Here is a 14,419-nt window from a genome sequence, read left to right as displayed (position 1 = left end):
GATTGCCATTCTCTTAAAAACATTTAAAATTTAAATTGTATGTGTGTGTGTTTCCACCCCAGCACACATGTAGAAGCAGAACAAGTTCAAGTTGTTGGAGTTAGTTCTTTGTGGGTGCTGGGGATAGAACTCAGGTCCTCAGGCCTTGCAGCAAGCTCCTTTCCCTGTTGAGTTATCTTGCTGGCCTCTGTTGGTCATTTTTGAGCTCCATTTATACCCCGTATCAGAAAATGCTTTACAGCAGCGTTGACCTCAGCTGGTAACGCTCGTATTTGTCCTGTGTTTCTCTACTCTCTGACTAGGTTTGAGGTTCACCTTAGTTTTGATTCCCTCGTTTCTCCTCATCCAGGCCGCATGGCTTCTGAAAGCTGTTACGTTTATAGACCTTACGACACTTTCTGGGGATGACACGTTTTCTAACGTTCAACGGCTCTGCTACAAAGCCAGATATCCAATCCAGGAAGACCTCTTGAAAGCCTTAAATATGCACGACAAAGGTGAGGAGCTTTGAAGTGTGGTTGCATTTTTCCTGAATATAGTGGTAATGGTTGAAGCCCGGGGACTAAATGTCCACCTACTGATGTGCTGTTGTGGCACCACGTCCCTGGTGGATTTCTGCTCTCGTGTGCAGACAGAACACTGAGATTCCTCTTTCAAAAACCGAAGAGATTTCAAGCCATGGATTCAGGTCAGATTTTGCATCTATGAATTGAAGTTGTTGGCTGAGTTTCCTCAGTTGTTCAGTTTGGGAACTTTTCTGTCTAATGGCTGAAATACAGGCTCTGAGTCCCTAGCCAGTCCCATTACTTAATGATCATATCACCTCCACGAAGTAAATGAATGCATTTGAGAATAAAACACAAATGGGAATTACTGTGTATTAGGTTAGAACTTAAAACAAAACAAACTTGAAACAAAAGAAACTTAAAACAAAACCAGAAACCAGAAACTCCTGTCACTCCCAGTGTACATGAGAGAAATGTTGAAAAGCCGCCCTGAGTTTTGAGCTTTCAAATTTGAAACGTGGAGGAGCCTAGAGGTGGAGGGGATGGTAGTGGTATTGATCGTTCTATTTTTCTTTTCTTTTCTTTCTTTTAAAAGATTTATTTATTTTATGTATGTGGTGCTCTATCTGCATATACACCTGCTTGCTGGAAGAGGGTATCAGATCCCATTTCAGATGGCTGTGAGTCACCATGTGGTTGCTGGGAATTGAACTCTGGGCTTCTGGAAGAGCTGCCAAGGCTCTTAACTGCTGAGCCATCTCTCCAGCCCCAATATTTTTATTTTCTAAGTAAGAAAACCGAGATCTGGGAGCCAGGAGGTACTGCCAGGGCCATGTGTGTTGTCACTTGTTGAGACAGTTTTGGGAGGCAGAGTTCCTCTCTATAGATGCTCCTTGTCTCTGGAGTGCCCACCTTCTGTGCGTGCAGGGAAAACTACCAAGCTAGGCCAGTTCAAGCATTGCAGATAATCGGTGGGCAATTAGTAGACCTAAGTGACTCCATCATTTTAGGAAACTGTTTATTACGTTTCTTTTCAAGTGACGTTAGAACATGACCTTTTTAGAGCTAGCGATGTAGCTCACTGTTGAGTACTAAAGGCCCTGACTTTCACCTCCAGTGCTATAAGCAAAGCACAAACCACATATACCCATCTTTTTATAGCACTAAAGTAAGACATTTTCTATGGGATCTTATGTTCCTTGGTTTTCTACTAGCTATTTGGATTTTTGAAACTGTCATTTTATTCTCCCTCCCTCCCTCCCTCCCTCCCTCCCTCCCTCCCTCCCTCCCTCCCTCCTTCCCTCCCTCCCTCCTCCCCCCTCCCTCCTTCCCTCTCTCCCTCCCTGTACTTCTTACTTGCCTTGTACAGGGTTTCTATGTATCCCTGGTTGGCCTAGAACTCATTGTGTAGACCAGGCTAGCCTCCAGTTCATAGAAATCTGTCTGCCTCTGACTTCTGAGTGCTGGGATTAAAGGTGTGCACTACCACTGCCTGACTACAACTCTTGTAAAGGAAGACATTTAACTGGGGCTGGCTCACAGGTTCAAAAGTTTAGTTCATTATCATCATGGTAGGAAGCATGGCAGCATGTAGACAGACACGTGCTGGAGAAGGAGCAGAGAGTTCTGCATCCAGATTGACAGACTTCAGGAAGAGAGAGACACTGGGCCTGCTTGAGCATCAGAAACCTCAAAGCCCACCCACCCCCGGTGACATCTTTTTCCAACAGGGCCACACCTATTCCAACAAAACCGCACCTCCTAATGGTGCCACTCCCTATGAGCCTATGGGGGCCATTTTTACTATTTTCATTCAAACGATCACAGGATCTTAGTGTTTCTTATAAAAGAGGAAGTTTAGACCCCATTTTATTGTGCTACCCTGAATTTCTTTTGTATTTTTCTTCATGTGCTGGCTGTTTGAATGCCATGTAAAGCTAGTTTTCGTTATGTGTATGAAATAAAATATTTTTAACTAAGTAGACTGTGCTGTGGGACAATGTAGAGATTTGTCACTTGTATTGGCCTAATAAAGTGCTGACTGACTGGTAGCCAGGCAGGAAGGGTAGGTGGGGCAACCAGGACAGAATTGTGAGGAGAAAAGGCCCAGTCTGCAGTCATCACTCAGACACCGAGGACACATGATGAAAGTGCCCCACTGGTAAAAGGTATCAAGACACGTGGCTAACACAGACAAGAATTATGGGTTAGTGTAATATGTAAGAGTTAGTTAATAAGAAAGCCTAAGCTAATATGTCAACCAGTTTATAACTAATGTAAGCCTCTGTGTGTTTCTTTGGTACTGAATGGCTGTAGGACTGGGCAGGACAGAAACCTTTGTCAACAAATGGCACCAAACGTGGGAAACTACATTCACATAAAACTTGAGAAAGCTTGGGGAGTAATTCTAGACACAAAAGAACAGAGTTAAACATGGCTTCATGTTAGCAGCATTTTCTCGGGTGAGCTTTGTTTGCTAGAGCCAAGGGCATCTCATCTAAGAGAGGCTTCCTGACTCAGCTTTAGCTGCAAAACCTTACAGCTCTTTTTTTGTAGTTAAAATCTATTATTATTATTATTATTATTATTATTATTATTATTATTATTATCATTGAGTTCTACATTTTTCTATGTTCTTCTCCTTACCTCTCTCCTCCCCTTCAACCCTCTCCCAAAGTTCCCACGTTCTCAATTTACTCAGGAGATCTTGTCTTTTTCTACTTCCCATGTAGCAAAAATACTCAGTAATAAAATACTGGTAGCTCTTTTAAGAGGCCCCACCATCAAACACTTAAAAGGTGATTGTGAATAGCCAACAACATGCTTCTGGGTGGTGGCAGGGACTTTGGAACTCCTTAGAGTTGTGGCAATAAACTCCCTCCAGTACCTTTGCTATGAAGCTTGAATCTCAGAAAATTAAGGAATGGGGTGGATCCACTTTAATCCTAGCCATATTGCTTACCAAATTAAAGACTCATGAGGTCAGAAAAAGAGAGATATATAGTAAAGATAGATTCAGATAAGGAAAAAAAGTTAACCTCTAAGTGGTTTACATTGTGTTTAAACATATATGTAGACTTGGGAGAGAAAAGAAAAAGGATAAAATCTTTAAAAAAGAAACAAAGAAAGAGAGTAGTTGGGTGTGGTGACCATTTAATCCCAGCATTTGGGAGGCAGAGGCAGGTGGGTTTCTGTGAGTTAAAGGACAGACAGCCTGGTCTACAGAGTGAGTTCCAGGACAGCCAAAAATACACAGAGAAACCCTCTCTCAAAAAACCAAAAATTAAAAGTAAAAATAAAAGAAATAGAGTTTAAAATAAAGCCATGTAAAGATGGAAAATAGACAGAAAATCTGGATACTGTAGGTTTTTGTGTTGTCTTTGGATTGTTTGATGGCTGAGGAACGAACAACAGCTGTTAAAAGACATTTGATTATAAATGCTGCTGCATTAATCCAACATATATACTTTGAAAATGCTTTGACTTCAAAATTTAAGTTAAAAGATATGTTGCTTTGGAGAAGAGGTTTTACTTTTCTTTCCATAGGAAATGAGAGCCTGTGGATTCATTCTGGGTTAAGAAAAATTAGGTTTGATCAAGGAAGATCCCCTGAAAAAAATCTGCAATAAGAGCAGGTGGCTTAGATGATCCACCATTTCAGAGGACCTCTGTTGGAGTTTCCTCTGAGTTCTACATCCAGAACAGCTTCAAGACTGCTGGATGAGATGATCAAACTTTACAGAATATTCCAGTCAGGATTTGACCATAATCCTAAAACTTCTTTAGGTCCCCATAAGATTATCAGTACCCTCAATCAGCAGAAAGTAGCCTAGAAAACTATGCCCACATTCCCAATAAATGGATTGTGAATGTTTGTCTTTGTTTAGAGCATTGGTTACAAGTTGTTATGTATATTGGTCAGGAATAAAAGCAAAGCAAAGGAGATTAGATTCAGAGTTCTTATCTTAGAAAAAAGGGGGGGGTGTGTGCTGTGGGACATGATCTTGTACCCTGTAAAAATCTGTTACTTGTATTGGCTTAATAAAATACTGATTGACTTGTATCTAGGCAGGAAGTTTAGGCAGGGCAACCAGAACAGGAGAAGTCTGGGAAGAGGAAAGGCTCTGTCTGCAGTGGTCACCCAGACACAGGACATAAGATGAGAAAGCCACACTAATAAAAGGTACCAAGCCACATGGCTAACACAGATGAAAATTATGGGTAATGTAGGATATAAGAGTTAATACGAAGCCTGAGCTAATAGGCCAACCAGTTTATAATTTATGTAGACCTCTGTGTATTTCTTTGGTACTGAACGACTGTGGGACCAGGCAGCACAGAAATCTCTGACAACAGACTGTTTAGAAGTTGGAAGGAAAATATTCAAATTATGTTAAATAGTCTCAAAGAATGATGTCTCAAGTTTCTATGACTAGAAAAGTTGACAGTTAGTCTGTGTTTTCAGGAGCTAGAAGAAAAAGCAAAGGAGAAAGTTTCCAGGGGTGAGAGGACTTAGGAGAGGAACTTGCTGTCAAGCCTGATAGGTTAGGATCTGAGTTTGATTCCTGGAACCCACATGGTGGGAAGGAGAGAACCAACATTTGTGAGATATCCTCTGACCTCCACATATTTGCTGTGCCCTGTGCACAACAGAAGATAAATGTCAAAAAATTAAACTAAATCCTTCCATTTGCTGCAGCCATGTGGGCAAAGTCTTTTCCCCTCTCATTTGATCTCTGCCAGTTTTGTCCAAGGAATGATAGTCTGAGCTGAGCTCCATGTTAAGTGGCTGCTATGCTCTCCCCTCTTAGGCATCACCACGGCTGCCGTCTGTGTTTATCCCGCCCGAGTGTGCGACGCCGTGAAAGCACTGAAGGCCGCAGGCTGCAACATCCCTGTGGCATCAGGTAAGACTTGCGGTGACTTTTACAAGTTCTTTAGCACAGCCAGGATGCAGTGCCCTCCATACTGTGATCGCATTGACTTCATATATTCAGTTGTGTTGATCCATGATTTTAGTATGTATTAAAATTACATAGTAAAGGGAGACATTAGAGTAGGCATGGTGTCACATATGTCGAATCCCATCACTTCAGGTGCTGGGGAGGATTGTGAGTTTGAGGCCAGTCTGGGCCACATAGTGAGATCTCAAAAACAAACAGGCAAAAGACCCCAACCCCAACCCTTAACATATTAGGTCCTAAATATATAGAACCATGTCTCCATTCCTAAGGAAATCCTTCCTTTTATGAGGATCATCATACTTATAAAGTCATGGTGTCAGCGCTACCATGCATACACACATGTCTATGCATTCTGTTGCATGTATGTGATGTAATGGTGATTCAACAGGGAATATTTCCCTAGAGTAAGAATGCATCCCAGCATTGGTGATCATTGCACTGGGCCTTGAGGGATGAGGAGAAGCCGATATTGTTGCCAAGGCCGGAATTGATCTTTAGGTAGGAGCTAGCATATGTATAGGTTCAAAAACATTCGGGGAACAGAAAGGCTTATAAATTGTAGGGTCTAAAGGCAGGATGGGCTGGAGTGGAAGTGGAAGCTGGGGAAGCTGCTGATAGCTGGTGGCCTGGGACTCTGTTCGGATGACAGTGTTAGCTCTGCAGGGCTTTAAACAGAGCATGACATGATCAGTCTCATGCTGCAGAGTTAGCTGATGTCAGAAGAAAAAACCTAGAAAAGTATGGCATGAGCTAGGGAGAGAATCAGCCCTCAAAACCCACTAGTGAAATAAAAGGTACCTCTTGCCAAGGCTGGCTGCCGAGTTGGATCCCTGAAGCCCACACAGTAGGAGACAGCTGATTTTGGCCTTACTGTGCATGCGAACACACACACACACACACACACATTAAATGAATAAATGAAAAGTGAACAGACCATAAAAAACCCAGTGCTTGTGTCTGTGGCCTCTATACTGCATAGATGGACAGATGGACAGATGGAGACAGATAGTATTAGATTCTAGTTTTTAAAAAGGCTGTGAGAATGTCCTGGTACTTTAACAGTCTGAGCCAGGTATGGTGGGCATACCTGTAATTCTAGAATTTAGGAGGCTGAGGCTAGTTCAAGACCATCCTGGGCTACATGGAAAGATCATGTCTCAATAAAAAGGAAAAGAGAAGATAGAGGAAAAGTTTATAAAAATCAACTACTTATTGTATTAATGAAACATGATTACTGTATGTTCTTTTAAGATTTTTTTTTTTATGTTTGTGCTTGCATGGGTTCTAACAAATCAGGTTCCTAGGAGCACTCACAGGAGCCAGAAGGCATTAGATCCTCCCAAATGAGTTACAGAGAGTTGTGAGTCACCATGTGGGGACTAGGAGTTGAAGTTGGGTCCTTTGCAAGAGCAGCTGTGCTTCTAGGCACTGACAATGCTCCAGCCCCTGTGCCACATTTGTCTATAGCCTGTTTGGGAGGATTGCCGACGTGTTTGACGCCTATCCCTTTGTGGTCCTTCCTTTCCCACCATCTCCGTGCCTTAGCTGGGAGGGTTCTCATTTACATACAGGGCAATGTTTGGCCTACCATAGCAGACCCAAGGAGTTTACACCTGTAGGAAGGGACAGTAGGCGTGGTTAGGATCTGAGATGGGAAGGCTGGGGGAAAATGTCTACTTCTCAGAAACATAGGTGTGTGTTCCTTCTTTGTTCTTTCATGCTGACTCGGTCTTTTCCTGAAGTGACAGGTTCTTATCCTCCCCTGCAGTGACAGGTTCTTACTCTCCCCTGCAATGACAAGTTCTTACCCTCCCCTGCAGTGACAAATTCTTATCATCCCCCGCGGTGACAGGTGCTCTCCCTCCCCTGCGGTGACAGGTGCTCTCCCTCCCCTGCAGTGACAGGTGCTCTCCCTCCCCAGTGGTGACAGATGCTCTCCCTCCAATACAGTGACAGGTGCTCACCCTCCAATGCAGTGACAGGTGCTCACCCTCCAATGCAGTGACAGGTGCTCACCCTCCAATGCAGTGACAGGTGCTCACCCTCCAATGCAGTGACAGGTGCTCACTCTCCAATGCAGTGACAGGTTCTTATCCTCCCCTGCAGTGACAGGTTCTTACCCTCCCCTGCAGTGACAAATTCTTATCATCCCCCGCGGTGACAGGTTCTTATCCTCTCCAGTGGTGACAGGTGCTCTCCCTCCCCTGCAGTGACAGGTGCTCTCCCTCCCCAGTGGTGACAGGTGCTTTCCCTCCAATACAGTGACAGGTGCTTTTCCTCCCCTGCAGTGACAGGTGCTCTCCCTCCCCTGCGGTGACAGGTGCTTTTCCTCCCCTGCGGTGACAGGTGCTCTCCCTCCCCTGCGGTGACAGGTGCTCTCCCTCCCCTGCGGTGACAGGTGCTCTCCCTCCCCTGCAGTGACAGGTGCTCACCCTCCCCAGTGGTGACAGATGCTCTCCCTCCAATACAGTGACAGGTGCTTTTCCTCCCCTGCCTTGACAAGTGCTCACCCTCCAATGCAGTGACAGGTGCTCACCCTCCAATGCAGTGACAGGTATTCACCCTCCAATGCAGTGACAGGTGCTCACTCTCCAATGCAGTGACAGGTGCTTTTCCTCCCCTGCAGTGACAGGTGCTCACCTTCCTGTCTGACTTCACCTTGCTGGCTGCTGCTGGTTGTGTTAGACATTGCAGGAAATCTGTTGCTGTAGTTCACTGAATCCACTCATGAGTACGTGGAAATCAGATCCGGGCAAATGGGTAACTCCAGGCAACCAGCTCTACTCAATCAGTGTCCGTCTTGTAAAGCCCCACCAATGGTTTTATTCCTGTCAGCTACCATAGTTAGTTTGATGCTAGTTACTAAGTGTGCTGTGCAAACATCCCTGCAGCCACTGAACTTCTGGTTTGCCAGAGAGGCTCACGGCACCATTTCCCCTAAAGCGGGTGGACCCTCACGTTCTGCCCTGCGCATTGTCTTGTGCTGCATGAGTGATGTTAAAACCGTTTATGTTTTCTTCTCTAAATGCTGTATTTTCGAACTGACCAATTCAAGTTTGTTTTCTTTCTCCGTTTATTTTCCCCCTCCCTGTTTCCTTTCTTTTTAATCTTTCCCAGTGGCCACCGGCTTTCCAGCTGGACAGACTCATTTAAAGACACGACTGGAAGAGATCAGACTGGCCGTGGAGGACGGAGCCACTGAAATCGATGTGGTCATTAGCAGGACCTTGGTGCTGACTGGCAAGTGGGAAGGTGGGTGCAGGCACTTGCTCCCAGGGGCTCCAGCCCCTCCTGGTGGGTCACGCGGGGATCTGGAAGGGAGGCAAGTTCCAGGTCACAAGTCAAAGGTCAGAGGAAGCAAGGCTAAGAGTACTCCTTTTAGGCCCTTCTTAGTTTAGCCCATTCCCTGTCTGCAGAAACTTAGGTCTGTTTGTGTAATTAGGAGCGTAGTTATTCCATGCAGTAAAACCAGTTTAAAATTTATTAATTTGCATCTCTTTTGAGAGAGTTATCACTATTCTGTACTGTTTAGTTATTCAATACATAAATCATTCCACACAAGCCTTCTAAGCAAGACTTCCTTGAGAATAGTGGGAGAGGTCACCCTTTCTGCTTTAATCTTTGTGGACTTGGAGATGTACACTATTAATGATATTATTAAGTATGTTTTTACTACCATAAATGTTATAGCATATTCATCTTTAGGGTTAGTATTTTACTGCCATGCCAGGCTGTAATAAGATAATGTCATTCTAGTAACAGGATGCTGTTTTTACAGTGAGGTATGAAACAATCAAATCGATTTTACCTATTCACACACACACACACCTTGTATCCTAAAGGTGAGAATATTAATAGTAACTAAAATGAGTACAATATACTCTGAGAAAATTACCATAGCAAGAATTGATGGAGGAAGGTCATTGGCTAATAAAGAAACTGCCTTGGCCCATCTGATAGGGCAGAATTTAGATAGGTGGAGTAAACAGAACAGAATGCTGGGAGAAAAAGGAAGTGAGCTCAGAAATCATGCAGCTCCTCTCAGAGGCAGATGCGATGAAGCAAGCCGCCAGGTCAGACATGCTGAATCTTTCCCGGTAAGACTAGAGCTACACAGATTATTAGAGATGGGTTGATCGGGATATGAGAATTAGCCAGTAAGGGCTAGAGCTAATGGGCCAAGCAGTGTTTAAAAGAATACAGTTTGTGTGTTGTTATTTTGGGGTATGAACTAGCCAGGCGACCAGGAGCTGGGGTGGCAGGAACACAGCCCGCAGCTCCCCACAACAAGAAATTTAACTAACATTTTAAATGGAACTAAATTAATATCAAGATAATATATTGTTTCTTGATAGATGTACATATCAAGTAAAATTAAAATACATATTTTAAATATGGAGGATCAGTGGGGGGGTCACTGTGAATTTATTTTTTATTTGTGTGTGTGTATGCTAGGGCTCAACTGTGGAGATCAGGGGGCAATTTTTGAGAGAAAGTTCTCTTTTCTTCCATGTGTGTTCTGGGGAATCACACTCAGGTCATCAGGCGTGGTTGTTGGCATCTTTACCACCTGAGCCATCTTGCTGGCCACTATGTGTCACTTAACTGAGATGTGTGGATCTGATAGCTGAGATGGCTTTAGCGGCTAAGGGACAGGTATCACATACAGTGTGGACATATTGGACAAAGATGTCCCACATCCAAGGCAGGACAAAGTGGGGCAGCATGAGATTTCACCACCGGTGCCATGTAAAGCCGAGGAATTGCTTATTTATGGAATCTTCCAGCTAGTAATTTCAGACGTAAGTTGTTCCCTGTTTGCTGAGACTACAGATATTGAAAGCAGGTCTGAGAGAGATGACGATGTTTGTCTGTTTAACCTAACTCCATCATTCAGCACCTGTGGACCATTTGTTAGGAAGTGACAGAGATTCAGTCAGCGAATTACACGGTGCTCAGGGGGGGACGTGTTTAGAGTGTTTTGCCAGAGACCTTGACCGGTGGCATTGTCCAGTTCTGAAGCATGCATGTCTACTACCATAGTAGGGTCCTTCTATCATCTGAGGTGATTTCTGGAGATCCAGCCTTCACACCTCTTCCAGAGCAGAAAAGAAGGGTCTATCCCATCTGAAAATCTCCACACCCTGTTTATTGCATTCTGCAGGCTTGATCTGGTTCATTTACGTGGCCACCATCAGTGGCTACAAGTGAAGTTGGAGAACATGGTTTCAGCTTGGAGCGTTAGCTGCATTTCATAGTCTTTCCCATCATCCCCCCCATCTATCCATCTACACTACCATTTTTGACAGTTCACAAACATCTTTTTTTACTTGTGCCCCCTTTCGTCTTGTTGCCGACATGTGCTTTGGGTATTCTCAATTCTTCTTAAAGGTCGTATTTTATATATATTCTTGTTCCCATGTATTTTGCTGATCTGCTTCTGGTCACGGATTTCAGAGCTGTGGATAATGTAAATATGTGTGGTAGTTTAAATTAATGTGGAACTGTATGTCCTTATGTTCTAGAAACAGGTGGAGACATAGATGTGTAGTTTATGTTATAACTTGTGCTCTTGTCTCTCACGTTCTACTAATTGAAAAATAAAATCCAATAGGAAATGGGTTTTGATGTAGTTGGTTATCCTTTAACAGACTTAGGGATGGCTGTTTTTGAGATAATAATTTCCCCAAAGTAGGCGTTTCCACAAAATATAATAACACATTTTTGTCCTAGACCACACTTTTCCATTAACTTATTTTTATGGTGTTAATAACCTCTTGACCCAAACCAAATTGAAAAGGAACATTTAATGCTAGAAATTCATTTCTAAATAGAAGCCAGCAGTGGTTTAAGCCTTTCCCCCATTGCAGTATTTTGTCTTCGTTTTGATTCTCAGTGTGATTACCCGCTGTGTTATTCACTGCCCTGTTTTCAGACTAGGTGTTTACTGAATTAGGAGTTCCATAGTAGTTTTGTGGAAGGTACTGGTGGGAATGCCCACCAGGCTCTTACCTTTCTATGTCTTGGGCTCTCTTCCCCCATGCTCTTAGTTTTGCAGGTTATTTTGTGTGTTAGCTGCTTTTCTCATTACCATAACAAATGCCCGGTGAAAGCAGCTTAAGGAAGAAGTGACTTATCTTGATGCACAGTCTGAGAGACGGTCCATCGTGGCAGAGGGATCACAACACAATCTAAAGTTATGATTCTGAGAGAGATGGATGCAATGTCTACCTCACTCTATCCTTTTAAATCAGTCTGGGACACCAGAGGAGGGCTCCTGCCATCCGCATTCAGGGTGGTTCTTCTCCCCTCAGTAACCTAGGCTAGACCTTCTCTTACAGATGTGGCCAGATGTTTCTTCCTAGAGGGATTCTAGATTCCAGCAAGTGGACAATAAAGATGAACTGGTGCGCTTTGTAAAGCACAACAGAAATAGACCTAGCCATTTAGAATGCCCTTGACTGCGTCTCATGGCCCAGAAGTCGATGGGTCCACCTTGGGGCTCTGAGCTCTGTGAGGAGACTGCATATGAGCTCCCTTTGTTAGTCCACACTCTATTGTTGTGAAGACACGCCCATGGAAACTCTTGTAAATTAAAGCGTCTCATTGGGATTTTCTGTAGTTTCAGAAGTTTAGTCTGTTGTCATTATGACAAGGAGAATGGTGGCATGCAGGCAGGCTTGGTGCTGAAGTTGTAACTGGAACCATCTGGATGTATGGAAGTAACTTAATCTGGATCCCAAGGCAGCAGAAAGAGAGAACCAGGGGGCCTGGCTTGGACTTTTGAAACTTCAAAACCAACCCCCAGTGACACACTTCCTCTAGCAAGGCTGCACCTACCCCAATAAAGCTACACCTCCTGATCCTTTTAAATAGTGCTACCACTTTAGTATTCAAATAAATGATTCTGTGGGGGCAAGTTTTTTTTTTTTTTTTTTTTAAACTTCTTTATTGAATCTTTGGGGGTTTCACATCATGTACCTCAATTCTATTCACTTCCTGTTCCCTCATGCTCCCCCTCATTCCTGTTTCATCCCCCATGAAAGAAAACGAAACAAAGTGAGCAAACAAAAGCAAGAACAAAAACAAAACAAAACTCCCCAGTAAACCAAAACAGAACAAAAACCATATAAGAAACAAAAACGTCTGCTTCTGCTTCTCTCCTGACTCTCCGTCACCTCTTCATCCGTCCTGATGGCACTGGAGGCTTCGGTGTATTATTCAGTATACCCCTTTGTTCCATCAGCTTGACTGGCATTGATCTGGTTCGAGGCCATCCTCACTGGATCCTCCCTGGAGCAATTCTGGGGTATCTTGTGTCTTAGAGATCTTGCAGGTATTGTTCTGCAGGACTGCACCCTTCATGAGCTCCAGCAGGACCTAGATGGGGTAGATGCTGGGGTGGATAAACCCAAGGTCCAGTTATGGACTTGGGTGTTAACCAGGCAGGTCGGATTGAGCCACTGGGGCCACCCGCCTTGGGTGCGGTGGCGGAGTCAGCTCCCCTACATGAATGCCCCTCAGGGTATGTTCATCCTTGCTTATGGTGATGGGTAGGGACCCTCTCTCCCAAGTACGAGGGCCAGCTCTCTTATAGTAGTGACTAGCGAGAGGCAAGGCCAGCTTTCCCAGGGCAGTGAAGGACGTGACTGGTTCAGTATAGCCCTATGATTTCATCTCACACGATTCCTAAAGCCTCCTGAGGTGACACTGGCCACAGATATCAACACAGACCCCAGCTGCAACTGGACCGTGGACCCAGACATGACCCTTGGCAACAGCTTAGGCCCAAACAATATCCTTGCTCTGGGTATCTGCATGGCCTTCGATGGTAAGGAGTATGGGACATTAGGACAAACCCTGACTGCAGTGGGGTCGTGTAGGGGAACAATTCTTATTCAAGCCATCACATTCCTAATTTTTTTTTAAAGATAGATGTATGTATGTATGTATGTATGTATGTATGTATGTATGTGTGTATACAGTGTTCTGTCTGCATATATGCTTGCCAGCCAGAAGAGGGCACCAGATCTTATTACTGATGGTTGTGAGCCACCATGTGGTTGCTGGGGATTGAACTCAGGACCTTTGGAAGAGCAGGCAGTGCTCTTAACGACTGCACCATCTCTCCAGCTTCCACATTCCCATTCTTATCTTCTTGGTCCTTTTATTTATTTTTTTATCTACATCAGTGTTTTGCCTGCATTTATGTATATGCCTCACATGCATGCCTGCTGCCCAAGGAGGCCAGAAACAGGCATCAGATATCTTCTCTACCCATGTAGAGAGCCATGTCCAGTTACACTGTCTTCCATGTTGGCTACCAGACCTCTGGGCACTAGCGTCCTCACCTGCCTGACTGTTCTGTGTGTTCTAGGCTCTGCCCACCTTCCTCCTCAGCAGTCTCACCATCACTTTCAGAGAAGCAGAGACTCAGAATCAATGAGTCCTCTTGAAATCAGGGAACCTAGCCACATGGGAAAGACATGCATTAAAATAGTTACTCCATTAACAATTTAATAAAAAAAAACTTATTTAGATTTAGTGCTCTCTTGATTATTCAGGAAGGTTTTGTTGGTGGTTGTGTTGTCTTGAGTGTGGCGATGCAGTCAAGAAATACTGAAATCCCTGAGGTGATTCACCCCAACTCTAGCAGCGCTGACTGCTGTGGTCTCTATTTATGTAGTGCTTTTGTTCAGTTCCACCCTTGTCCTTGTAGCACAATCTTTTCTGTTAAGCTTCTTCTATTAGCCATGTTTAGCTCATTCACACCATCCTGTCCTGACATTACTTCCTGGCTCCTGCTCATGCTGACAAAATGTTTATCTGTTTGTCACCTGGGACAGAGCAAGGAGGCTCTTGTTGGCTGTCAGAATTACCTGACGAGCATTTCCCCAGCTCTCAATCCAGCTCCCTTCTGTTGTGGAATAGAATGTTTGTTTAACTACT

General features: G+C 44.1%; 1 protein-coding gene across 1 annotated transcript in view; it reads left to right on the top strand.

Moving 5' to 3' along the window:
- Dera (deoxyribose-phosphate aldolase) overlaps positions 1 to 14,419 on the top strand; it is a 91,384-nt gene that overhangs the window by 24,950 nt on the left and 52,015 nt on the right. The window contains exons 3-5 of the mRNA XM_057776878.1: positions 350 to 497; positions 5,318 to 5,413; positions 8,588 to 8,722. Of these exons, the coding sequence (XP_057632861.1) occupies positions 350 to 497; positions 5,318 to 5,413; positions 8,588 to 8,722 (379 nt within the window). The remainder of the gene's footprint in view (positions 1 to 349; positions 498 to 5,317; positions 5,414 to 8,587; positions 8,723 to 14,419) is intronic.

The sequence above is a fragment of the Chionomys nivalis genome, chromosome 1 (genome assembly GCF_950005125.1).
Source record: "Chionomys nivalis chromosome 1, mChiNiv1.1, whole genome shotgun sequence".
NCBI classification, from domain to species: Eukaryota; Metazoa; Chordata; class Mammalia; order Rodentia; family Cricetidae; genus Chionomys; species Chionomys nivalis.
The sequence above is the reverse complement of the archived record's forward strand: the minus strand, read 5'-3'. Positions and strand labels throughout refer to the sequence as shown.